Source organism: Plectropomus leopardus, chromosome 6 (genome assembly GCF_026936395.1).
Source record: "Plectropomus leopardus strain MGB_pleo_1.0 chromosome 6, ASM2693639v1, whole genome shotgun sequence".
In the NCBI taxonomy this organism is placed as follows: domain Eukaryota; kingdom Metazoa; phylum Chordata; class Actinopteri; order Perciformes; family Serranidae; genus Plectropomus; species Plectropomus leopardus.
The window spans coordinates 7,504,310-7,530,875 of record NC_142181.1 but is presented as its reverse complement, the minus strand read 5'-3'; the positions used below and the strand labels follow the sequence as shown (position 1 = coordinate 7,530,875).

The window sequence follows — 26,566 nt, the reverse complement described above, 5'->3', positions numbered from 1 at the left end:
TTACTTGTTGTAAGTTTGTTTTATTGAAAATTGTATAAATAAAATTTATTGAAAAAAAATTCCCTCGATGTTGTCGGAGTGTTCCAAAAATAGGATAAAATATTTTAAAAAGTGCTTTTCTGCAAAGTTGTTTTTATTTCTGCTTAAAAGCATCTGGATTATAACTCCAGTTTGAACAACCTGGAATCCAAAACCATCTGCCCTCTATGTGCATAAGCCAGATAAATTACAATTGACTTTGACCAACAACACAACATTTTTATAACAAATACAAAACACACAAAACCTGCTGTCTCAGCAGACGTTGAGTAAGTTCTTTCTTACTAAACCAATTACGCAGAATCATAGATGCAATATTTGTAACTGTAATTTTCAGGAATATGTCATACTTAAAACATTGTGGTTTATTGACCTCAGTACAGTTCCCCTTTCTCAGTTATCTGCGTATTACTCCAAGAAATAGCCTACATGTCTGATCTTGTCCAAACCTCTAGTCCAATGTTTTTTACTGTCAGTGGCTTACCCAGGTCCCTCCTCTTCTCTTTAAATTTTCCTATAAATAGTCCTCTACATCCTGCCACCTCACTCTCTTCCTTTCATCCTATCAGACAGGTATCTGGAAAACAGCTGCACCTCGATCTAATTATTTGAGAAGATTAACTTTCAAGTAAAAGCTAGTTTTTGATTTTCTGTAGTTTTTAAATACATTTTAACCTACAAACTCTTGAATTTCGATGAATCGGGAACTGCTGATTTTTTTTCTCAAACAATTATAGATTGACACATTAATGTTATGACAGTATTGTTGTAGATGTGTGAAGAATATATATTTGTTTTTATTTATATTTTATATATTATTATTTATATGATATATCTTTGTCAATGCTCTTTTTTTCTCCACAGGACAGCCTAACTGACACAACACATCTCAACTCGTGGTACAACTGCTTACCCTCACGCATTAAAGCTACTAACATCTTTTCCACCTTCTCCATCCAATCGATCCTTCTCATCATGTCCCCTAAACCCATCCAGTCCTACCATGAAGGGGCCTACAAGTCCCTCATGAAAGGTTTGAAAGAGCTGGACTTCCGGAGCTCCAGTGTTCCCTGTGACCTGGTGCTAACTGGAGACCAAGCCTTTCCATTAGCAATAAATAGCGAAGGCCAGGTCCTGGTGGCAGCCTCCCAGTACGGCCGTGGGAGGATTGTGGTCCTGGCTCATGAGACCTACCTGACCACCTTTCCTGCTCTGGTAGAGAACGCTCTGACCTGGCTGAGAGGAGATGGATCTGACAACCTGTCTGTGGGGGTCCAAGAATACGTCAAGGCAGTCGCTGATAACTTGAGCAAATCCAGCTTCCAAGCCAAAGTTGTGGGGGCCTTCAGTGACAAACTGGGGGTTGGTGTGTATGTGACGGACGCCTACAGCGCGGGTGCAAACATGAAGGAGCTGGTGGCGTTTCTGAAAGCTGGAGGAGGAGTGCTGATAGGGGGGCAGGCATGGCACTGGGCTACACAAAACCCTAAAGCAAATGCATTTCTGCAATTTCCAGGGAACAAAGTGTCTGGAGTTGCAGGAATCTACTTTTCTACAGCTTATGGGGGGAAAGAGGTCCTGCCTGTCCAGCCTCAGATCCCATCCTCACTGAAGACTTTACGGTGAGTTTATACTCTTTTTTTGTGACTGTAGTATCTGAATAGTTTGTCATTTCTCTCTTGTTTTACTCATCTCCCTCTGTGTCTCTCTATCCCTCTGTTTTCATCTAATATAGTGCTGGTAAAGATTTCGAGGATGACCTGAAGGTCTTACACCAGGGGATTTCAGAGTTTGACCTTGGGGGTGATATGGCTTTGTCGAAGGCTCTGGTCCATGGTCCACTGGCCTTCCCCATTGGTACCACTAAGGATGGACAGACGTTCCTAGCAGGAAGCTACTATGGAAAGGGACGAGTCATTGTGATCACACATGAAAAACTTCTGACAGTCAAGGTGGAGTCTGAATGAATGGTCTCTGAATGTTGTTAAAGTGAATATAAAAGTCTGTCTTGAGTTAAATTTTGAACATAATGAAGATTCATTCACCCATCTGTTTTGTGTATTAGGTTTGTAGAACATTATTACGGAAGCCCTAAGCGGTCGTTTTTTTTTTTTTTTTTTACAAGCTGTTTTCTCGATATAACGAGATATTATCTCGTTATAACAAGATATTATCTCGTTATCTCGAACGAACTTTGTTTTCCCGAGATATTAAGTCGTTATCTTTGTTTTTAACTTTGTTTTTTGGTTTGTTTTTTTAAACTTTATTGAATGAACGTCAGAAGAAGAAGTGGCGGGTGGATGATGTGACAGCAGGTGCCGTGCCCGCGCGGACAAATGCGTGCAGGTTCTCGCCCTGCACGTACCAAAAAGCACCGGAGCAACAGTATAATAATCTAGTTATGATTACTGATGAATTTGGGTGATGTGTTCCTGTAATGATCATCTTACCTTGCACATTTGTCCGCGCTGAACACCGCACGGCACCTGCTGTCACATCATCCACCCGCCACTTCTTCTTCTGACGTTCATTCAATAAAGTTAAAAAAAACAAAAAACAAAACAAAGTTCGTTTTCTCGAGATAACGACTTAATATCTTGGGAAAACAAAGTTCGTTTTCTCGAGATAACGAGATAATATCTCAGGAAAACAAACTCCGTTTTCTCGAGATAACGAGATAATATCTTGTTATAACAAGATAATATCTCGTTATCTCGAGAAAACGGCTTGTAAAAAAAAAAAAAAAAACACGTCTGCTTAGGGCTTCCGTACTTCCGTACATTATGGCACCTTTTTTTATTTTTACTTCAGGCACCTCTTACTTGGTTATATATATACTTGGTTAAAGTTTTCTAAATAATATTAGATATTGTTTAGCCAAATCACTCTCTATGAGTAACTGCTTTCTCTTCTGAAATGATTCATTTTAATACAGACGCTGACTTCCTTTTGGACCAATGCCATTGATTGGTTGGACCAAGGCCGGAAGGGAGTTGTTGGTGTTGTGCCAGGCCTCAAACTTGCCAACAAGTCAGGGTTAAAGTTTGAGGAGACGAAGCTGAAGAAAGACCTGAGTGTATTTGTTTGTACAGCATGGAGCGATGATCATGCAGAGGAAATCCAAGACTTTGTAGCAGAGGGAGGAGGCCTTCTCATTGGTGGGCATGTGTGGTACTGGGCATCGACACATTTTGGGGGAAACCCAATGACAGAAACCACAGGTATGACCATGCAGCACAAGTGTTTTATTCTATGCCTCCCTTTTTAACCCACTGGCAAGTGAACTGGCATGATAAAATAAGATGATGTATGTTTCCTTTGACACTTACCAAGCATGAGCCTGCAAACTCAGTCACACAAAATTACTTCAACTGTGGTTAGTGAGAAATACGTACATATTGTCAAAGTACAAGAAGAAGGACAGAGGTGGGGTATAACATACAGACAATTTACAGATTTAATTGTCACAACAACTGCAGCCAGTGAGAAAGTCAATCAGGAGAGCAGGTTTGCAATGAGTTTTAACAAGGAAGCACACAAATTAGGCTGATATGGGGCCTAATTCTACAAGTCAAATATCATATCAAGTTTAATGACATAATATGGATCTGATCACACTCAGCATCCACCGTGATCCACTGCTAATTCATATTCACTGTAAGAGAAAATATTTATAAAAAAATATTTTGTTTAAATAGTTAAATATAGACACAACTTAGGCTTTTTAAGTTGGTCCCTGAGTCCATTTAACCCAGACCATCAAACCTTAACCATAAAAAATGGATTATACAACTCAGTTGACAAAATCTTGAACTGTGTTTCAGGGAACAAGATCCTTAACAGAATGGGCTTGAGCCTGTCACCAGAAATAATTGGAGAAGGGTCCTACAAGACTCCAGTGCCTAGCCAGGCCATGAAGGACACAATCCACTTCCGCCACCTTCTGCGGCGTTTTGCTGGTCATGTTATCAAGGGGGACAAACTCACCGAGCATGAGGAGAAAAACCTTAAACAACTGGGCATGGAGTGTACATACTTTTTGAAGATGGAGGCTCTTGACAGCTACTCCTACATATATGTGCTGTCCGTCCTCACTGACATATTGAAGTTTGGCATGCCACAGGTGAGCAGTGAATCACTTTACAGTGTGATTGTAATTGGTATGTGTATAAAGAGGCCTTTACAAAAACTCATTTGTATGGTGCATTTGCTTTGTCTAACAGGTGTACTGTATAATACAAATAATTGCAAAAATAATAACATAGTATCATAATGTCATTATATTTGAAGATTTACAGACATTGAATTGTCTTATTTACCAATGAGTCAGAAATTTGTTTCTCTGTGATTGAGAGACCTGGTTGTGTTACAGCAATCTGTTTAATAATCATTCATATTCAATTTATTTCAAGGTGAGTGAGAAGAACCCTGTGAAAACTCCCAAAGACCACCTGCTCCTCAGAGCGGGACCAGAGGTGTATAAAGTGTCCCCAGATCGTGACGCTCTCCTGCCGTACCTCATCAAGGATCTCCCTTCATTGCCTTTGATCAATAATCAAAGGATCAGGATCAATGTCAACACAGCAGGTCAGATGTTGTGAACAACTTTGTAAAATGATTATGAGACGCACATACTTGTGATTTGTCTCTGTACAATGTAATTTCTTGCAGTAGTGCGTGTGGTATTACACTGCATTAACACTAGGAAGGTAAAATTTCTCTTGTACCTTGTATGTCTCTACACGCCATGAAGTGTAATGTCTGCTGCTCTGTCTATATGTCACAAGGGGAGGAGTGGATCAGTACAGGTCTGTACCTCTCTCCTGGTATGAAGACCGAGATCATCATCCCAGCAGAGATCGTCAACAAGGATTGGAAGGTACAAAACATAAAATAAAATAACTACTGAGGTCATTGTGCATTTTCAGAGTTTTGCTAAGTCAGACCAAGTCTTAGCAGTCTGTCAAATAAATCACCATTTTGTCTCAAAGGGCTTTATAATCTGAACAGTAGCACCTGCTATTTATTGTGCAAACGTTCATCAGTTGTATTCATATCTATATCAGACATATCATTAAAATCTCTATATTATAATCATCCTGTTGTTGGGAAGTATTAAATTGACTTTCCTAAATAATCAATAATTATTTCACATAATTATTACATATAATGCTGCCTTAATAAGGAGAGTTGCTGTGGTATTTGTTTGAAAATAAATGTTTAAAATGTAGATATGAAGATATTAAGGATTTATGCGTATTTTTGGGGGACAGCTTTATTGTGAAAGGTATTTCCTTTAGGTCACTTCTGAAACCCCTTTTCTCTCTCTGTTCTTATCTCACATATTGTCCTTTCAGGCCTCCATTTATTAATGCTATTCCATCCTGTTTTGAGTCCATTGATTTTATATGCCTTTACAGAGGACTTTTTATACATTTCTTCTTTTTCTTCCATTTCTTCCACAGATCCAGATCGGTTGTCAGTCAGACACACTGAATCATGACGAGCTGAAGAGAGCACCACATGTTGTTGAGCGATTTCCGGTTACCATGAAGAAGATGCAGGTGTGGAACATGTGGGGAGGACTCATCTACCTGGTGGCTCCACCCAACACGAAGGTGGAGGGGGCAGAGGTCATAGTGCAACAAGCGATATCTGCTCCTTATTACAAGTCTGGTGAGTGTGTGTTACTGTCTGGTCATGCTCAACAGATGACTGTGTTAATGTACATGATATAAACCCATTTTGTGCCTGGAAACCAAGTTTTTAGTCTAGTTTTTGTAAAAAAAAAAAAATTTTAATAGATCAACAGCCAATTTCTAAATTAATTTGTTGGGTCCCTTTTGACCCAATTCAATTAGACCTTGACAGTTTTCATCATTTTAAGTTGTCAAAGGGCTTTTTTCATGTTATTTGTTTGAGGAGTTTGCAAAAAAAAGTATATTTTTAACATGGAAAGCAAAACACTGTACTGCAGTTTCATCAGACTGACAGTTAAAACGTTGATCCTTTTGTATGGAGTTTTCATGTTCTCCCTGTGTCAGTGTGCATTTTATTTTGCCTCCTCCCAGTCAAAAGACATGCCGGTTAGGTTAACTGGTGACTCTAAATTGTCCGTTGCCTGACTGCCACTGATAAGTAGTTGTGGCTAATGAATGAGTGAATTAACAATTTAGAGGGCAGAAAGTTATTTCTGTGCAACATAACCAAAATTTGATGGAGTACAGTGATTTTAAGGAACAAACATTTACTGGTTACAAGTCTACTGAAGTTAAGGGAAGACTTCAGACTCCAGACTTCTTAGGGTGAAAGTTCAAGGGAATCCTTTGTAACAGGCCATGCCATTTGTTTAGCCTCACCTTTGAGTGTCATTAAGCCCCCTTACATTGCGGCAAATATGTTTGACAAAAACCTACGTAAATAAGGAAATAAGAAATAAGAATCATGTTTTTTTTGTTTGTTTCTTATTGGCATAAGGACTTTATGCTGTACCCGCACTCCATCTTCAGTGTGACTATAATGAATAATTACAATAACACAAACCTCGGATTTGAATTCACCCTGAAATCTATCCTGTTTATTTCAGGCGTGTCAACAGCAGCGGATTGGTCATCCCTGGGCAAAGCTCCTGCACCCTGGGCAGAGATGGAGTTTGACAACATCATCCTCACTGTACCATCTGATTTTATTCGAGACCTGGAAAAACCTGAAGAGGTGGAGGCACTTTGGAATGAGATCATGAAGGGTGTCGCTGACCTGGCTGTCATACCGCAGAAACTTCCCCGAAAAGAGCGTATTGTTGCAGATGTGCAGATTTCTGCTGGTAAATGTGTTTTCTGTCACATTTTCACATTTAAATTAAATGCTGTCTCAGCTGCATGTGCTGTAAAATAACAATGCCATGTCTATTGAAAACTATTTGTAAATTAACTAATTACTTATAATTAATGTTCAGTCTTAGTCATAGACCCTTGTGTTTGTTCTCTCTATCCAGGTGGTCTGCATGCAGGCTATCCTGTCATGATGCACACATATGATGCAGGTGAGCTGTTCAGAGTAAATGATGCCAAGACCAAAGGCCTTTGGGGAGAAATTCATGAACTGGGACACAACCAACAGAGATCTGCCTGGGAGTTCAGAGGCCACACTGGGGAGGCCACATGCAACCTGTGGTCTGTATATGTGCACGAAGAGGTGCTGGGGCTCAACAGAGCAAAGGTGAAGTAAATCAATTTTATTTTGGAAAATTGGCCAAGACCCAGAAAAGCCAGGCCTCCAAGTTTAATTATATTCTGTGACAAATTTCTATAAAAATATCACATTTCTTAGTCTTGTTATCCCCCCTTGGTTAACATCCTAAACTTATTAGTGTCATGTCTTCATTGCAGGCTCATGGAGCTTTGAGTCCAACAGAACGCAAGAGTACTATAGACAAGTATGTTAAAGGGGGCAGGAAACTCAGCGACTGGAACGTTTGGACGGCCCTGGAGACATACCTGCAGGTAAAAGAGAATTATGGTATTTTACATCCTATAGAGAAAATAACTTAGGTCTCAGAGGGGTCACCATTTGTCCAGATTTGAAACCCAACACAAGTAGAAAATGCAAGTGAGGCCAAGAATCTCGAACCCTACGACTACCCCTGTAACCTGTAGATGGAAAAGAAAATAAAACTGTTTGTGAAAATTTTAATATTTTAGGCTCAAGGCAAAAAGTTGGGTGTGGTAAATTCACCAGTTCATAGCAGTTTATCCTCAGTAGGCTGCACAGTAGTCCTCAGCATTACATGCCTATCATCAAGCCCATGTGACCTTGATCAGTTTTTGTTGTATTTTTGCACTTTCAGTTCCATAGATCCACTTCAGCTAGGTCAGTTTTAGTTTTACTTTGGCAGCCTGAGCTGTAGACTCTGCTGATATCAGCAGCTAAATTTAGTTGACTGTGCTGATATTTCCATGTTAATGTACATATGGTAGCTTAATGTGCAGCTACATAGCATATTCGTGTCAGACAGGAGCTACATTTACTTAAGTAGTTTTTGTTATTGGAAGTCTGTGCACATGATGGTTTGTCCAGTATGAACACGTTCAGACATGAAGGTGTTCAATCAGAAGTGTAAACTTGATTTTAAGGAAGGAAACTTGGAAAATCGCATAAGATGTCTGATCAACAGGTACCTTTAGAAATGCTGATCTGTTTCCATTCACTAAAAAAGTCACAATTATCAAGTTCATCGCTAACAATCCATTAATTATTTAGATATTTTACTCTGGATGAAGGTGATGAACTGAGTAACATAACAACCAGATTTGCAGCGTGATTTTCATAAACTTCATAGGACTTTTCTAGTTTATTGTTAATTTGTTCAATCTCTCAGTAAGTTTCACTTCACTGTCAGCTGACTGTCTATTCATATTTTCTTTGACCTCTGTCTCCTTCTATGTAGCTCCAGGAAAAGTTTGGCTGGGATGCTATAAAGAAGGTGTTTGCTGTCTACCACAAGATGACCAGCTACCCCAGTGACAACAAGGAAAAGATGAACCTGTACGTTGTGACCTTCTCCGAGGCTGTCGGCATGAACCTGTCTGGGTTCTTCAAAGCCTGGAGCTGGCCCATCGGACGAGACACTGAGGAGAAACTCTTCAGCCTGCCTCCCTGGAGTGACCACCCCATGGTCAAATATGAGTAAATTTCATCCTGTAGCTGATAGAAGAGAGATGGGTGTTGGTTTATCACTGGGATGTAATCATAATACAGTTTTGAAATCCAGATTATTTTGATGCTTTAATGATGTTTGTAAAATTTGGCAACAATCAGCATTATTGTCCAGCAAAACTGCAAACCTTGAACAAATTTAACAAGAATGCACTGACAAAATGCCACTTGTTAAGGCCAGACCGGACACTAGTTCTCTTCAGAGCATAGCAAAACATAATCTGTGAAGTGTTGACAGTGAAGTAACACTGGGGTTAGTGGGGTCTACACTCTACTAATTTAAGTTAATATTTGAGGTGAGTTTCCAGATGTCTGCTAAACTGTCTAGCCACAACATAATGTGTAACAAAAAATGAAAATTCAAAGTGCTTAACAGGATAATTCAATTAAAAACATATTAGGGATAGAAATTTACAATAAAAGAGTAAAGAGAAAAGATATGAAAGGTAAACTTGATTAATTAATGAAAATTAGGTTAAAAAGGTTTAAGTAAAGTCATAAAATATGACATAAAAATATATAGTGGTTGTTCATTTCATGTGCGGTTCCCTAAAATGCCACTCAGTCTTCAAATTTTTAAAACCTCTGAACCTTTTTTTAACATGTCAAGATGCTAAGTTAAGCTTAAGTTTTTTTTAGCAACCATAAAAATGTACAGCAATTCATAACTAAAAAGCATATTCCAATTAGAAAGTAAATCTTGAGTCTTCTTTCAGGGTCATAATAACTAATACTCATTCAGATATTTAGGTGTTTTCCTTTTTGGATCAGTCAGTTCTGCCTTTCATAATTTACACTGCAAACTTCTACCTTAATTCTTGTAATAGCTTCTTGGAGGGTGTTTTATACTGTAACCTTGAAGGTGTGTTTCATCTTTTTCACAAGAAAAGTCATTCATTCATTCCCTCGTTCATTCATTTATTCATTTATTCATTAGTTTGTATAGTATGTGACAGCACATGGCAGTTGATTCAGGCTGTATTTGTAAGACAGACACACTGTGTTTTTCAGTTGTGTATTTTGCCATTTGATTTTACTGTCAATGAAAGAGACAAGTATACAGTCGTAGTATCCCTCTGTTATTTGTGGTTGAATGAGAATAATAATAAGAGGTTTATTACTCTGCCGAAAACAGTGTAAAACACAATTTGATGTTACTTTATCACCACACTTGTATCAATAACAAATATCTTTTGTGGTTTTACAATTGTTATGTAACATTAAAGGTCAGTGGCCCCTAAAATTATTTCTTGTCGTCCATTTGTTATCTTTTACGCCCTGCAGTTGTTGTAAAACAGCTCCCCTACTGGCTGACTGGAGAACTGCTGGAGGAATTCTCCCAGTTCATCCAGTGAAAGCTTCTCCACCCAGTTGACCTCTGTGTTCCTCGCTGTGGCAGCACCACTGTGGATGGTTCTGCCATTGTTGTCCACACAGCAGTAGGCGTTCCACAGATAGTCTGGGATGTTGACACGCTTCACATTGTTTTTCACAATCCAGTTGTCTGCAGAGGGAACGGCTCCAACCAGCACATAGGCCGTGGAGCACTTGTCCCGGAAAAGGTCAGTGAGCTGGGACTCATGGATCCTCCAGGCGTTCTGGTTCAGCTTGGGGTTCTGGGGAACCACATTGGTCAGGGTAAAAGTAGCATTGCGGCTCGGGACTGTAAGAGAGAGAAACAGAGAGTTACAGGAAAATACAGGTATGCAAGACACAAAGTTACACTTTGTGGGTCAAGAGAAATAAAGTTATGTTTTGTATAGGTGGGTTTGTAGGATGCAGAGAGAGAGAGAGTGAAAAACCAAGATGAGTCCCATATTGGCTGGATCATTCTCAATCAGATTTATAATTTTCACCAAAAGTTTTCTTTAAAGTCATCGAGTTATTATTATAACCTTTATTTAAAGAGGGAAGGCCACTAGTCTACAGTCTCCACTGACTCTGACTATTCTAATTTCTGCCAGTAACCAGCTCCACAAACAAATTCACTAAACTTTTATTCTGCTTTTGGAGTCTGCTTTTGGGATCCAAATATCACTGCAAAGTGTAAAAGACACAGAAATGCTTATTAACTTAAGCACTAGCAACATCATTCAAGACTTAAATAATAAAATAATTTCACTGCAACAGTATTCTTTTTTTAATCACAAGTAAACAAATAAACATAAAAAAGAATAAAAATGCAATCTGGTCTATGTAAAATGCATACATCTAATACAAGACTTGTTTTTTTTTTAAGGTATTTGCAAATCCCATCTTGCGATTTAAAATTGAGATCAGATTCCAAGTATTTCTGTGGCTGCAGTCTCCCATAGCTGCCCTATGGTTCCTATGACAACAGACGGCACAGACACCCAATTGATGAAACCATAGAAACCAGAAACCATAAAGAAATTCAACCTTTCATGCCTCTGCGAAACAGACTGGTGCAAAGTTTAGCTGTAAAGATTAAATTTAGATACAGTGGGCTATCACTTTCCCTTCATCCTGTTGTATTTCAGCAAAAATGTGTTAAATGCAAATAGATGCCTGTCTGTGAAATGTGCGTAAAGACAATATTTTGTGTGCACATTAGTTTCCAATATCAAGTCAGTGAACCTCTACAGTGTGAGGTATCAGCTGCAGATAAGGCCATGCTGACATTGACAAGACTGGACTGAATCATAATTTGGTTGATAGGTTGTGTAGTTATCATTTATTTGCTATCTTTTTATCAGTTAATAAACAAATAAATTAAGAGAATCCCTCGTCATTATGCATTTCAACTGATTGATTGAGCATTGGTTTGAAGCAAAAATCAAACACTTGTATCAGAGGTTTATGATACTGTATATCACCCCTGTTGAACTCAGCTGACAGCTTTGTGTGGTGGCTGCTGCCATCTACTGACCTGACTCCCAAAAACCACCCATGTTCAACCTCCATTACCTGCATGGTGTCCGTTGGGGTTGAGGTGACCACGGTCAAATCCAGAGTGTGTGTAGTCCTCATTCAGAGCCTGTTTCTCTCCGAGGTAGACCCCAGGGTTGTCTTGACCCAGCCAGTAGCCATCCTTCATCTCTGCTTGCCAGGACATGTCTACCAGCTGTAAGGCAAAATATAATAATAATAATAATAATTACTTTATTCGTGCAACACCTTTAAAAATTGAGTTTTCAAATCTACAAAGCAAAGAAGTATCAATATACCCCAGGAGTAATACACCAATATGAAGCCAAATGTCCAACAAAAGCAAGACAAAACATACAGGAGGTAAATGCCAAAAGAAAAATAAAGTGATAAAAGACTGATGTGATGTCGTCGGGTAAAACCGATCAGAGGCGTATAGCTGCTGCATTCTGAACATGTTGTATGCCAGAAAGGAGGGAGTTAAGTCTGGAGAAGATAAATGAAAGAATGACTTTTTTCACGAGTGTCAGGGCATTGGCTGAATTCTGGAGATTTGAGGAAACAGGACCGGACAACTTTATCTGATATGTGGCTGAAAACTAAATCAGAGGATAAACTAAAACAGCAGCTAAGCTTTGAAGGGAACAGGGTCTGTCTGTCGTCTGGGTACTGATGAAAGCTTACGTTGTGTTGTTGGATGATTTAACAAAGTGGGATCATGTGGACAGAAAATGAAATTGGACCTAAACTTGAACCTTGGGGAATACCAGTTAATGTGAGTAGGGGAGGAGGAGTAAATTACATCTGGTGACTGAACATGTTCATTCTGAGAGGAAAAAAACAACCCAACCAAGTGTAGTACAGAACAAACGAACCTGAGGTTCCACAAACCACCGTCTCTCCCTGCCACCTCCATTGCTGGGCTGGAAACGATAGGCAGAGTAGACAGCAATACGATGGTTGGTGTCATACAGGGTGGCAAAGTGGTACCTGGTGGTGTGAAGAAAAACAAGGGATTTAGAGATCAGTAGTGTTGCAGTGGAAAACTGAGGACTAAGAAACATGTATGGCTGAAAAATCAAAACAATTATTACAATAGTCAGACTTTCTAAGAATTGAAAATAAATGATAAAATACAAATAATACCATACAGCTGTATGAAGTTCATATTATAATGATGTGTATATACATTAACTGTAACATAAAGGTATAAATTCCACTCTCTGGCCTTTTCTTACCTGTTAATGAAGCGCTGACAGAGACGGGCAGCACCAGCTGTGGAAGCCCCCCACTGTGGCACTTTCTCTTTATAGAAATATTTCATGCATTCTGGCACATCCTGCAAAAAAAAACACAGGGTCCTAAGAAAACCACTTACACAACACACACGGACAGATTTAAAAGTCCCTTAAAGTTATGAAACCACACACCTCAAAACGTTCCACAACATCTGCATGGACAGAGAAGAGGAGCAAGAGAAGAGCGCACAAAGAGGCCAAAGTTTGCATCCTGGACAAAAGTTCTGCTGTCAGGGATTTTTTACTGTCTTACTGAGCCATATATAAAAGGAGAAAAAAAATATGTGAAGGAATGCTTTATTCAATAAGACAGTGTGTGGAATAAATACTAACAGTAAGTGTGGGTAATAGCTAGGATCCATTTTTTTGCGCTATCTCTGTGTGTATTTCCACTCACCTGCTGGTTGCTCGGTCTCCTGCCACAGTCCTCGCTGAGCACATTGGCTTTTATATATGACTTCTCCTCACCTTTAACCTTGTTAGTCCTCTGCGTTTATCTGAACTGCTGTTAACACGTGCTATTTGTGTGCAATGAACCAATTTTGACCAAAACTTAAGGTGAGGATGATGTGTGTAAAAATGGAACAATGAGAAAGACAATGACCTAGTGAAATTTACAAAATATTTGAGATTTGAATTTGCTCCAATATATGGTATTTTCATAATATTTCAAAATCAAATTTGAGGTATTTTTTTACCTTTACTAGCTGCAACATTGAAGGAGGAACATATTAATGCATCATATATTAAATAATCCAATCATAAAATATACATTTTTATATGAGCCATTCTGTATAATGGGAACTGTTGGCACTTTAAGTGTATTTTGATGCTTATATGATATTTTGATGCTGTTGTATTGCTACTTTTACTTAAGTTAAAGACCGAAATACTTCTTCCACCTCAGGTTTTCGAGCCTGCAGCTTGAGTCATATATTGTCTCATACTGTATGAAATCACATTTTCAATTCGTGAATGTCTATTTTTAGTAATTATCTAATTCCTTGGAAACAAGGTGATTTTACACAGTAACTGTAAGTCAGGCAGGGAGTATCAGCTGTGTGGTTATTGTGAGATGAGACATTTCGGCAACTGGGTGTTGCATTTAACCACTCAATGACTCTATTAATGAGTTACATTACCACAAACACACTCTTATGTTCATTCCTGTTATTTGATATCAACTTCAGCTCCTGGAATATTTACAGCATGCACATTTGGAAGATTTACTCACAATCTCCCACATCCAGCCAAGGTTAGGTAACACCAAGATCATGTGTTGTTTTTCCCACGATCACAGAACAGGCTTTGTGTGACCCTCACATGTGGACTCCTCCCAGCTCTTTAACTTGCATTTGCTTATTACCAAACGTGTGAAGAATTTACACTCTTGTCTAGTCCATCATATCTCTGGGTTAAAGTTCCTAATTTAGAAATCGAGAACACTTCTCTAAAAAAACTCCTCATCATCCTTTTTTTGAATTTGAAATTTGCTGCAGCTGAATAGACTTTTTTTATACTTCATATTCTCAGTACATTTGAGGTCCTTGTATTTACTTGTCTTTTTCTTTTCATGACATTTTATAGGTCTTCTCTGCTTCATCTCATAGAGAAATATTGCACTCTTTGCTTCACTGCATTGATCTATACTTACCTCACAGTTTAAGATTTTGCATACAGAAATTATATCAAGTGCTGATGTTATATTTTTAATTAACTAACTATCTAACAGTTTTAACTAATTAGTCAAATGACAGATAAGATTCCACATTCCCTGCTTCTAACCTTTGATTTGCCATTTTTCTTTTTTTTATTTCTATCTTTTTATTATCATCATTTTATCATTTCAGTTGTTTTTAAATCATTGTACGTTGTGGACTGTTGGCAGGCCCGGCGTTAAGGGCAGGCCAGACCGGGCCGGGCCCGCCCATATGACGTCTCTGCCCGCCCAACTAACTCGGAAGTTTTCAAACAGGTCAAACTGGAGCAACAGTGGAAACAAACAAACAAACACAAAATAAAAACTTGCAGTGGTAGTATTCTGTTTTAACTTAAAAATGGATATACGAAAAATGGTTTAAAGCTAATGACATATCGGGCGAGAGAACTGCAGCCGCTGAGGACCGTGCACCTCCAGAAGCTAGCCGAGAGGTTGCATGTGCTAGTTCACTTTTCGCTTTGAAAACCTTTTTAGCGAAGGCCTATACTTTGTATGCGCAAAGCTAATTCAACTCGGTTTTGAAAAGGACTTATCCCAGAAATGCAACGATGAGTGTGAGGACTGTGTGTGGAGGAAATCCCATTGGACGGGGAAACGGCGTCTCGAACTTTTTAGCGTCAAGGAGCGGAGCAGCACTGACCGGAGGGTGAGTTGACTGTTTTCATGTTTAGCTCATGTCTGCTGCTGTACGTTATAGTGTTTTTTTCTCTGCATTGTGTGTAATTGCTGGTTGGTCTAGTATAGGGCCCACACAACTGTTCTGTGGTGGTTTTTGGTACGCATTTAGCATATGCGCCGTTACGCAATGGTTTGGGTTATGCGCCTGTTAAATTGTGCCACTTTAGGCAGTCTTTCTGGTCATGCTGTTGCGTTGTTGTTCATTCGTGCCAATTTCCGTGCATTTATGTAGCGCTGCTGGTCATGCTGTTGTATTGGTTTGTTGTGCGTAATTTACGCGCAGCGTGCGTGTTTACTCAATGTTGTTGATTGTTGGTCATGCTCAGCAGTCTTTTTATTGGTAATTGCGCCGCGCAATTGTGCGCCCCTTTCTAGCGATGAATGAACCTCATTGCTGCTGTTGAGTTTAATATGTACATTTGTTGTGACAGTTTTGCCCCCCCCCCCCGCCATGGGGCTGACTGTTGTTTGGACAAAACAAGCCTCCTGAACTTTTTTGCATGGGTAATTGTAAATGCATCTCTCGCTATTTTCTGAATATTTACAAACCAAACGTCTAATCAGTCAATCAAGAGAGTAATCAGCAGACTTATTCATATTGAAAATAATCACAAGTTGCAGTCCTATACAAAATGGTTAAAAACTAGCTTGACAAAACCAACTACAGCAGTAAGCTGCTGGTTAAACATCGTTAAATAAGTAAAAATAATCTAATCCATGATATTTATCAGGGTCCATCTTTGTATATATGTGTACTTTCACTGTGGTTACCTCCTGCCCATAAACACTCACAATGGCTTAAAATTGGTCATTGGTCAGGCATTGATGAATTTCAGTATGATTATATAAGTTATTGCCAACCCTGAAATTTGTTTGGGATCAAAAGTGACCCGCTGAAGGTTGAATAATATCAAACTGGATTAAAGCCACAGAGAAAACACACAGAACATAAGGGATAAGATAAAGAGAGTTGGGCTTTATTTAATCAGCCTTGTATTTTCCCATTGCTCTGCTGTCGTTCATTTTTCACATTTACCAATCAGTGTAAATCTCACAGTACATGACTGCAAGACAGTAAACGGCGGTACACAACGTTGCAACTGTGTTTGCTCAGGGTAATTGCTTTATTATTAAAAGGAAACAAATTAACGTTGTAATTAATGGTCCATACTATTTGGCTTTCTATCTAATTTCAGATGTAAATATTGCACACAACTAGAGAGGGAGGAAAATGCAGCCAAACTAAGGACTCAGACAGTAATAAGAGAAAAGGACAGAAACAAAAGCATTTTCAAAGCAATCAAATAAATAAACCACATATAAAATTACAGGAAACAATGAGCATTGCCTTTTTTATGTACTATAATTCAGCTATGCTTTTATATATTTTTTGTTTTCTCTCTCAAGAATTTGGATTCAATTATGAATCAGTGTATTCCTTATTTCCCTGTGTTTGTATTTGATTGATTGACCGATGTTGCACTGTTAATGCAGTTATTACTTTCTTTATTTGTATTGGGTAAAAGACTAATGCTGTTGCCAGAGTCTGCCTCTAGGCTGCAGTGTTGAATTGTGATTTCAAGTTCACCTTTTGAAGTCCGTTCCTTCTTTTGAACACTATTTCACTGCTGATTATTCAAGTGTTCATCCACCTGGAAAATACTCATTCTGCACACTGATGATCCAATCACTGATAGATCGTGTTATCAACACTCAAAACAAGTAAATTACAGTTTTGTCTCAATAGATGGTCTCAAAGCAGTAAAACACCTTCAAAGTAAGGATTGTGGCAGATAATCATTAAAGATGACACTCTGAATGACAAGAGGACGTTTTAATCCGCCACTATGATGGATTTTAGTAACGCCTTTTATGTTTTTGATTTGGCCCAGAAGTTAATTTGAGTGGACTGCATCTTTAATTGACTTGACTAGCGCTTTGTCGCTTGAAAAGATCACAGGGAGTTGGGTTCCCCAGACACACATTTAGTCTAATCCTTGACTCAAAAGCATCCTCAATGGCTGTCTGTCAGTGAGAGGGAACTCAGTGTGGTTCTAACAAGAAAAGTGAAGGTGTGAGAGACTACAGACCGAGAGGCAAAATCAGGCACTTGTGAGCAATCCTCTGAAATCAGTTTTCGATTCGAGCCTCTTACAGTACAAGTCTGGGAAACCACATTATTGATTTGCATTGATCCTGGTCACTTGATTGATTAACTAGTTAGGCTGCAAATTTGATTGTTAATTGCTTTTGGGCTCTCTGGTCATGTAGGTCCAGTGTGGATAGTGAAGATTATTGGTATTGGATGTTAAGCGGTCGGCATTAAAATTGGTCACTAGACGTGGCCAAATCACTTTTGTTATTCACATTGCCCTTTATGGCCTCTTTCCCTCTTCAACAGCTTGAAAAACATATTTAACATTGCTTTATTAGCTTTATACTTCATGACTTTTATATTTTTTATAAGAGTTGCTTTTAAATGTGATTTTGAGCTGATAGTATGTTTCAGATGCTTGTCAAGGAAAAGTATGTATTACCCCCAGCAGTATGTTTTATCCAGCACTACCCTCCCAAAATCTTAACTGCAATATTTGGATTTTGGTCTTATAGCAGTTTGTTCATAAGAGGTCTGACATGGAGTTAGACCAAGAGGTAACCTCAGAGGAAGAAAATAAAGTGCCAAAAACTGTAGTTCATTGAATGGCCACTTGAGGCTGTCTCCAAAACAGAGTAAATCCCTGTAGACCACATGTTAAAATTCCCAATGTTATAACAGAAATGTTTACAGCCTGGTACAAAAAAAGGTTTTGGTCTCTTTCATTATTTTTTTTTTTATAAAACTCACCCTTTTATATTTATTAAGGCCCCCAAACTCATGCATATTTAAGAGCTGAGCCGCTTGAGTGACAGACTGCCTGCAAGGTCCCTAAATTATAATAATACCTAGACAGTGGACTAAAGATGGCACCTATTTATTTCAGTGGGGTTGCTCGCCAGGTGCATATACGCCAAAAAGGTTTTGTAGCTTCCAGATATACTTCCACGGTTTGTGGCCCACTGAATATGCACAATAGTGTTTCTAAACACACTCTGTGAGTCAGATCCAGCCTTCGCTCCTCCACAGCGCCAGCCTCTCGTCCAAATATGGTCGCTTCTGGCTCCACAGTCAACCTGTGTGAGGTACATATTTGTGTCTCTGACATATTCTTTTGGTAAGATATATCACCAATTCTTACATTTCTGTATGTTTTTTTTTTTAAATATAAATAATGGACACGCCTACTGTGATGTCTCCCATTGGTGTGTGGACTACCTTTTTGAAACCTCAAGTTCTAATTTCAGACTTCGCCGTCTCGGTTTTCTTAGAGCCAGATGTGACCATATTTGGAAGAGGGGATAAAGCTGTGAAGGGGCTAGAGATGGATCTGACTCACAGCCTCAAGCTGCCCCAACCTTAAATATGCCTTTTTTTGGCGTATGTGCCTGGTTAGGAACTCCACTTACATGAATAGGTGCAATCTTTGGTTTGGTCTCTTGGTATTACTAAAATCTATGGGCTTTGCAGAAAGCCTGTCACTCCGGGGCCACGCCCTTAAATATTCATAACTTTGGGCGGGTGAGTCGTAAACCCCCCCCCCTCATATTGTCATGAATGTTGAAATAACCTATAGAGATCAAAATGTGTTTTTTGGCACTAGGCTGTAAAACATGTTTAGTTCAACTGTTAAGTTGAGCATTTTGACATGAGGGTCTATGGGGACTGACTGGCCTCTGGAGTCAGCATCAAGTTGCCATCAGAGGATGTGCAATTTTTTTTGGGGGGGGGGTTCTGTGTTGGCTTCATTTTTCAACCTCAGAGGTTGAGTTTGTGGTTACCTTTTCAAGACTTCTCTATATATAATGAGTTTAAATAAGTTCAGAAAAAAACAAAAATAAACAAACACAAAAAAGGATTAAAAATGCTATTTTTTCCATTATTGCTATTTATAGTAGCAAACACATACAGCAAGGGGTCAAACAAAACAGCTGTAAGGTCAACAAAGCACATGGGTTAAATATCGAATGGAGTCTTAAAGGTGAAGAGGCACCTGTATTTCAGTTTAAAACTGGTTTGTGATTTTTTTTTACATCAAGTTTTGTGATAACAGAGCAAAATTTATCAGGTGTCATTTGGCAAAACACACGTTTGTAAGATTCCATATGACTTATTGAAGCTCATCATCTCGGCCTTCATATTACAGTTTGAGACACTGAAAGTAGTTCCTGTAGTCTGACTGCAGTGCTGCTGAGGAGGCAAAAAGGTGAGACTGCATCTCTCCACACATTTACCTCTCTGTCTGCTCCAAGGACAGATGGCCAGACACACATCTCATCCCAGACAGAAGAAGGAAAGAGAGGAATTCAATCACACACAGTACAGATCCCCCCTCCAACACCCCCAACCCCATTTCCCAATACCAACCCCCCTCCACTCCTCCCCCACTCCCCTTTATCATTTTCTCTCATTCTTTTTTCATCTTTTTAAGTCGCTTCATTTCAGATGCATTCATACATTTCCAGTATCTTTATGTATGAGTCTGTCTCCCTCCTCCTCCTCCTCACCCCCTTCTTTGCCCCTTCCATTCCTTCTCCCCCTATTTTCTCCCTCCCTCTTTCTTTCTCTCTCTTCCTCCCACCCTCACCTCTTCCTCTACCTCCCTCCTTACTTCTTCCTCCCTTCTTTCCTATCTCACTCCCTCTTTCCCTCCCTCCATCCCATTACTGTAATCCATCACTCTTCCATCAGCCACCATGCAAACAGGCCTCCTGGTTACCATAGCAACCACCTCCGGCCCGGCAGTGCGCAGCCCCTCTCTGATTGGCTGGCAGGGCCTAGGCAGTCTCAGTCTGTCTGGGAGATGTGGTAATTGGCTGGGAAGTCTCACACACACACACACACACACACACACACATATAGTACAGTATTCACACACTGACATACAGTATACACACCCTTACACATGCATACAAACACACACATATAAACACAATTGTGCTTACTCTGGGCCTAAATAAATATACATACACATATTCTATTGGGTATTGAGTGGAAAACACACACACGCACACACACCCATACACACACGCACACTGCATATAAACATCCTCAGAGATATGAAAGGGAGACTGGGGTCAGAGTAATGAAGCTCATAAGAAGATGAGGGCTCTAGGCTGTGTGTGTATGTGCACACTGTACAGTATGTGTGTGTTAAAGCGCATGTCTGAGTGTGTGTGGCACACGCTGGCGTTTGTGTGTGGGTTTCTGTATGCACAGGATGGTGGGGGGTTGGGGGTGTAGTGCAGGATTTTGGATAAGGTTGGAGCTCTGCCAAAGGATGGATGGAGGAATTGGTTTTTGCGAAGTATATTGTTAAAAATACCTATATTCCCCCAAGGAACCAAGTGTGCACTAGTTTTCGGTTTTCTGGCTTCTGGAAGGAAGTAGGGAAGGAAAAAATGGAATTGTTGATCAGCTTGACTTCACCCTGCTGCTGTTGCTCAGCCAGGTCTGGCCAACACAGCAGCTATGATGAATGTCTCTTCTCCAGGAATACATCACAAATAGCAAAACTGCACCTGCCCTGAATAGCAAAGTGTATTCTCTTCTGCAATGTTGTTGAAAACAATTGTGGACAATGGGGCTCTTTTGTCCCCCATTCCTAGTTTTCAGGCCAGCTAGAAGCAAAACAATACTATCCCTTAATCTTCTGTCAATTCATAGCCAATTGGTTCCTTTTTCAAACACATGAAAAGGTTGGAATTTTTGGAGTGTGCTGCAAAAAGAAAAAAGAAAAAAGAAATAAAATGAGGGGTTCTAGTGAATGTGTTTAAATTGGAAATGATAATTAGTCATTTGGGTTTGAAAGCTGACTTTGAATGCACTGCTTTGAAAGATTGTTATCTTTAGAGTGAAAAGAGGAGAAAATGGTTGGTGTCGGCCTCAGCTCTAGCTCACAAGTATAACTGCATGTGAGGAAAGAATCGTGTGGGCTAGAAAGTCCTCCCTACCTGGAAAAAGAAAGACTAGTAAGCTGCGCTAGTTGGCAACAATACAGACGAGCAGACAGACAGGCTGACTACTGCCCAAAAACACACAAATATTCTGTGATTTATACCGCAGCAACTAGAGCAAATAGCACAATCACACACATACGCACAGAATGACAACGCAAAGGTAGAGGTCATTTTTCAATCTCATCTTTTTAATGGAAAAAAATGAGCTGAGGGAAAGAGAGAAAAAACTGGGTAAATTGAGAAAGTCGGATGAATTCACAGAGAATGACTGACAGCAGTGATGACAGCAATGCGGTCACAGTCCACATTTCAAAGCATTCCCAGGTACCAGACAGAGAAAGAAAGAAAGAAAGAAAGAAAGAAAGAAAGAGACAGAGAGAGAGAGAGAGAGAGAGAGAGAAGGGGGGAGGAAAAAGAGGGGGAGGGAGCGGGGGGTTAAAAAATGTCCAAGAAGATTTCATCTTCCTCTCAAGGTAAAAAATACAAATTAAAAACTCATCTTTATCCAGTGTTGTTTACAACAGACAATCACGTTGAAAAAATGTAAAGATTAAAAATAAAAAGTGCACCCGCACTCACACACACACATACTTACAATTAGTTTCTTATTTTTGGGAAATGAAAAAAAAAGTGCAAGCAAGATCACAGAACGACAATTTACAAGAGAGGCCTAGCAAGGCCCAAAGTCTCGACCCCCTGGCTGAGCCACCCTAACAGCCTAAAATGGAGGGGATAAAGGGGTCATGGCTTTAACTTGAGGCCTGGAGCTTCCTGATGCAGCTTTGTTTGACCCCCACACCCCTGTTATCACCACCACCTTGGTTTGTCCATTTGTACAAAGGGAAGGCTCAAGCGTCATTAAATAATCACACTGACACCCACCCTTCCAAAACCCCAACATGGCTTCCCCACCCTCCCCAGATAGTACAATCAAAATTTGTTTGACTCCACCATGCTTCTCCTATTAAGTGCCAGGAAAGCTCCCAATGTAAAGGCTTTTCAGTCACCATAGACATCATCATCACCGTCTATCCACCACACAAACATTTCGATCATCATCAACATCCATTTCCAATACATTTTTCACTCAAACACACTTAAAATCTAGATGTTAGCTCTGATTGGTTAATGGAAATAAACATTTTTTGATTGGATACTACTGGATTTGTTGGAAAATGTAACACTAATTTAAGAAACTATATGAATGAAACACTATACTTTTTATTTATGTGCCTTGTGTGAAATGTGTACACTCAAGTACACTGTTGATGTCATCTGCATTACAATCCTGTAGCAGTGCTGTGCCATGCAAGTGGTTCCACTGAGAAGAAAAACACGTCTGCAGAATAATAATAATTCACTATTTTGGTTTGGTTTGCTTTTCTCTGACCTTCCAGTAATAATAAGTGGCTATACACACACATACAGACACACATACACACGGAGGCATAAACACACTTGGGGAGCAAATGCAGCCACGCTGTGCAAAATGTGAAAAGACATAAAACCAAACAAAAGAAACCGACGGGAAATGAACATAAGTTAAAGGTTATTTCTCATCATTGTATGAAAAAAAGCAATACTGACATTATCAAATATGAAATCAGAAACATTTCAGGTGTCATTCATGCATCAGTGGAGTCACATTGAATTGAGGGGCAGCACAGTATTTGCACCTAATGTCTTTCTGTATCAGATGGCTAAAGCAAATACAGTTAAGGTTCATTCTCACAAGCCGTCTGATCTTGCAACTTCCCATTTTAGAGACACGATGCAGCATTAAAATGAGATGGCCATTTAAACCAAAACTGAATTTGACCTGTTTCATCTTTGATATGTACAAGAGAATATGAAATACTGTTTGAAATGGCAATTTGTTGCCCTTGATTCAATTTCATATTTACAGCTATTGTCTCTAAGCTTAAAGCTCACACATCATTGGATGGATGCCGTCTCTTAACTATCAAACAATTCAGAAATGTTGAAAACATTCTCTTAGATCAGCACTTGCACTTCAGCTTGCTGTTTTGTAATGTGCCCATTAAAGTTTCCTTGAGAAGTCCAGTTAAACTAGTTGAGGAAAACATGGGTTAAAAGAAGATTTTTCTCAGTGCAAGCTCACAAATATACATGCTGTCTGACTGACTTTATTAATCCCATTACGACAAACTCAGCCTTAATATTTCAGTCTGATCTTCAAGCGCTGTTGTATTACTATACTGTATTCTTACGTGCAGAGCAGACTGGCAGATAGCAGAATCATTGAACATCTCTCGTTTCACTTTCACAAAACCTCATGTTTTGCAGGACACAATTTAAAAAAAAAAAGCAACTTGCTTCACTTGGTGGGAAACAGAGCTGACAAGGTAGCATGCTAATTCAACTTGCCATCTGATTTTGACTTTAACACCAATGACTTTACTTATACTATAGCTATTTGGTGCACTTGCTAATTCCAAAGATTAAAAAAAAGTAATTAAAGCTAATTAAATCAAGTGGTAAACAGAAGCAGTGCAGTCAGCCATATTTTGGTGATTCTCTGACTGTTTAGGTCTAAGTATAAAGTGGAGACGCGAATAAGGTTACAGGAGTGGTTTAATGTTTTTTTTAAAAGCCAACGTTCAAGCTGAAAAGTGTTGAGTGTTTGATCCTAAAAGGCCATATTTCAAGAGGAGTGTTGCCTTAAGCTAGTAACAAAGAGCTTAGCTTCTCTGCTAACATAAAATCAATGACCTTTGACACAGTCAGTGTGTTATGGTGATATTTATCCAAGATTTGTTTTCCTAAGAGTAAATTTAGAGAGTTATAGGAGAAAATTGGGAAAAAGATACATAACAAAGTATCAGTCCAAAAATGAATTGAAGATGTTACTATAAAGTTTTAAATGGAAATGTAATTGGCAGAAAGATCATGACTTTTGCTTAAGATTTGCACTTGATGTTAAGGGATTTGATATTCTGGGGGAAACACAATTATTTGCTATGTTACCAAGAGTTGTATTAGAAGATTGATACCACTCGTTTATCTGTCTCAAAAATGTGAAGCGGGAGACATTTAGCATAGCTTGGCATTTAGATTGGAATCAGGAAAAACTAGCTAGCCTGGCTCTGTCCAAAGGTGACAAAATTCACCTACCAGCACCTCTAAAGGTGCCTGGTTGATGTCTCATTTGTTTAATCTGTACAAAAAAAAAGAGTAAAAGCAAAATAAGTTTTAGTGTAATGTGGGACTTCCTGGACTTACTGCCAAGAACTAGTCACATAACCCCTCCTAAATCCATAATTAATCTTTTTTACACTTTGATTTTGGTATTTATCACCATAAATGTCGAACCGTGTCTTTTAACACTTATTGGACTTGACTCTGGACTTCATTGCCAAGACTTGAGACTTGTGACTTGCAAAACAATTATTTTGTCCCACCTCTGTCAGAATCGGACTTTCTTACATTCATATTCCTTTCGTGCTAATTAAATCGTCTCACAGATCCTACATAGCATGGAGCTGGCTACAGTTACTGTAGTGCTCAGATAAACTCACACAAGCAGACACACAGGCACACACAGAGTTTATAACACACCCAGTTTGGCCAAAATAGTTCATATCACAAACACGTTATTGCGAATTAAGTGTGCTTTCTTTTCAATTTCAATTAAAAGTCTTTAAAAACAATTGAAATAACAACATGCAAATGAAAAACAAAATAAAATTGAAAAAAGAATCATTAAAAAAAAGACATTTTTAGGCCTCAGCAGGGCCCGACAAAGTTCTGCATTGTCCACACATCAACCCTACATTCTTAACACACAGGTAATACACACCAAGCACCAGGAGCGTTTCAGTCTCACGTTGGCTTCACAGTCATTGTTTCATAGAAGGGAAGGGTGATTAAAGGTCAGGTAAAGGATTTGTGAGAGATGCTAAGCCTAAATTGTCATATTTAAATACACTGTTTGATCAGAGATAGCTGATTAGAGAAAAATCCATCACTTCTCTCATCCGAAGATCACATCCCAACACATAAACCTTCAGTGTCAATTCCAAAATGCATCGTTAATTTGTGGAAACCCCATGCAAGGAGAGAGGATGCAGTGAGGTCAAAGATGGTCTGAGCTCCTGACCAGATAGATGCTCATTGTTTGCCAGTGAGGGGAGTTTTTGAAGAGTGTGTCGATAGAGAATCAGTCTGAATTCTGTACAAGTTACTCCCCTTTAAAACTGCACAAGGCAGCGAGCCCTGCAGATAAATAGCGGAGCAGAGTTCAACGTCTCAGCGTCGTCTCAGGACAGAAGGAGGAAAAGAAATTTTGGTTAGGTGTATATTTCACAGTTGGCTAACACTGAGACCTACTGCTCCATGGTTATCCAGGGTCTTCCAAACCCTGTCCTCGGCCTAACACCTATCCATCTTATTAATTCTCACTCACTACTTGACTGAGTTGCAGCTGAAGATCATTAGGGCTCTTCCGAGGGCCCTTAAGAGGGTTCCTGTGGAGTAGTATGCCTCTGAAGTGCCCTTGGCAGGTTGGAGTGTGTGTCTCGCTAGCAAACTTATTGCCAGCTGATGAATTCCTCTGTTGAGACAGGGCAGGAAAAGGTGGGGAGGGGGGTACAGGTCAAGCATCAGGGAATGTGTTAGTGACACGAAGGGATGGAGGTTGGTTTGCCGCTAGAGAGACGTTTATGAATGGGTGCAGCGCTGTGTATGCTCTGTGCTCAGTCGTGTCATAGGTCACCGGGACGGATTGTAAAGGAAGTGGTGGCGGCAAGTAAGAGGAGGAGGAGGGGCAGCTGAGGCACAGAGAGGGGCGACGAAGAAGTGGTTTGGGAGAGGATGAAGGGCCGAGAGGATGAGGCGCAGCTCGGCAGATTAAGTGAGGGTGATGTAGGCTGAGGCCTTCTCCTTCAGTTGTCTCAGACACAGATGACAGCTCCAGCTCCCTGCACCACACACACACACACACACACACACACACACACACACACACACACACACACACACAGAGAGAGAGAGAGAGCACCCCGCAGATCGGAAGTTCAATCACTGCTATTGTAAAGCCTTGTGGATTAATCCCTCATTTTAGACAGAGCGTTAAGTAATACTGTAAATTAAAGCTCCATGTTAAAACACCACATGCTGGGCCTGTGGATTGTAGATGCAGGGGATTTGACTA

The 26,566-nt window shown here is 39.6% G+C and overlaps 4 protein-coding genes across 7 annotated transcripts in view; 2 read left to right on the top strand and 2 right to left on the bottom strand.

Moving 5' to 3' along the window:
• The first annotated feature begins 589 nt into the window (after nt 1–589).
• LOC121943746 (TRPM8 channel-associated factor homolog) lies at nt 590–10,000 on the top strand. 2 transcript variants are annotated; one of them, XM_042487348.2, is made up of 12 exons: nt 590–612; nt 904–1,661; nt 1,775–1,991; nt 2,975–3,260; nt 3,864–4,162; nt 4,452–4,626; nt 4,827–4,918; nt 5,505–5,715; nt 6,626–6,862; nt 7,034–7,257; nt 7,428–7,541; nt 8,486–10,000. In XM_042487348.2, exons 2-12 carry the CDS (start codon nt 1,015–1,017, stop codon nt 8,726–8,728), a joined length of 2,745 nt encoding a protein of 914 aa, XP_042343282.2. In that variant the 5' UTR covers nt 590–612; nt 904–1,014; the 3' UTR covers nt 8,729–10,000. The 2 variants fall into 2 exon arrangements, with proteins under 2 accessions (XP_042343282.2, XP_042343281.2); XM_042487347.2 differs by having other exon boundaries at nt 611–667.
• On the bottom strand, nt 9,664–13,379 carry LOC121943747 (endonuclease domain-containing 1 protein). 3 transcript variants are annotated; one of them, XM_042487352.2, is made up of 6 exons: nt 13,339–13,379; nt 13,074–13,152; nt 12,882–12,982; nt 12,519–12,633; nt 11,683–11,839; nt 9,664–10,417 (listed from the first exon to the last, which is right to left on the bottom strand). In XM_042487352.2, exons 2-6 carry the CDS (start codon nt 13,149–13,151, stop codon nt 10,026–10,028), a joined length of 843 nt encoding a protein of 280 aa, XP_042343286.1. In that variant the 5' UTR covers nt 13,152; nt 13,339–13,379; the 3' UTR covers nt 9,664–10,025. The 3 variants fall into 3 exon arrangements, with proteins under 3 accessions (XP_042343286.1, XP_042343283.1, XP_042343285.1); XM_042487349.2 differs by having other exon boundaries at nt 13,074–13,193; nt 13,339–13,356; XM_042487351.2 differs by having other exon boundaries at nt 13,074–13,189; nt 13,339–13,354.
• A 1,525-nt stretch (nt 13,380–14,904) lies between these two features.
• The window catches only part of LOC121943542 (zinc finger FYVE domain-containing protein 1), a 70,926-nt gene continuing 59,264 nt past the window's right edge, over nt 14,905–26,566 (top strand). Inside the window, exon 1 of the mRNA XM_088078607.1 lies at nt 14,905–15,307. The gene's annotated coding sequence lies outside the window, so the exon portion shown is untranslated. The remainder of the gene's footprint in view (nt 15,308–26,566) is intronic.
• Nucleotides 21,561–26,566, bottom strand: part of dpf1 (double PHD fingers 1) — a 47,962-nt gene continuing 42,956 nt past the window's right edge. The window contains exon 12 of the mRNA XM_088078608.1: nt 21,561–26,333. Coding sequence (XP_087934734.1) covers nt 26,263–26,333 — 71 coding nt within the window. The 3' untranslated portion in view covers nt 21,561–26,262. The remainder of the gene's footprint in view (nt 26,334–26,566) is intronic.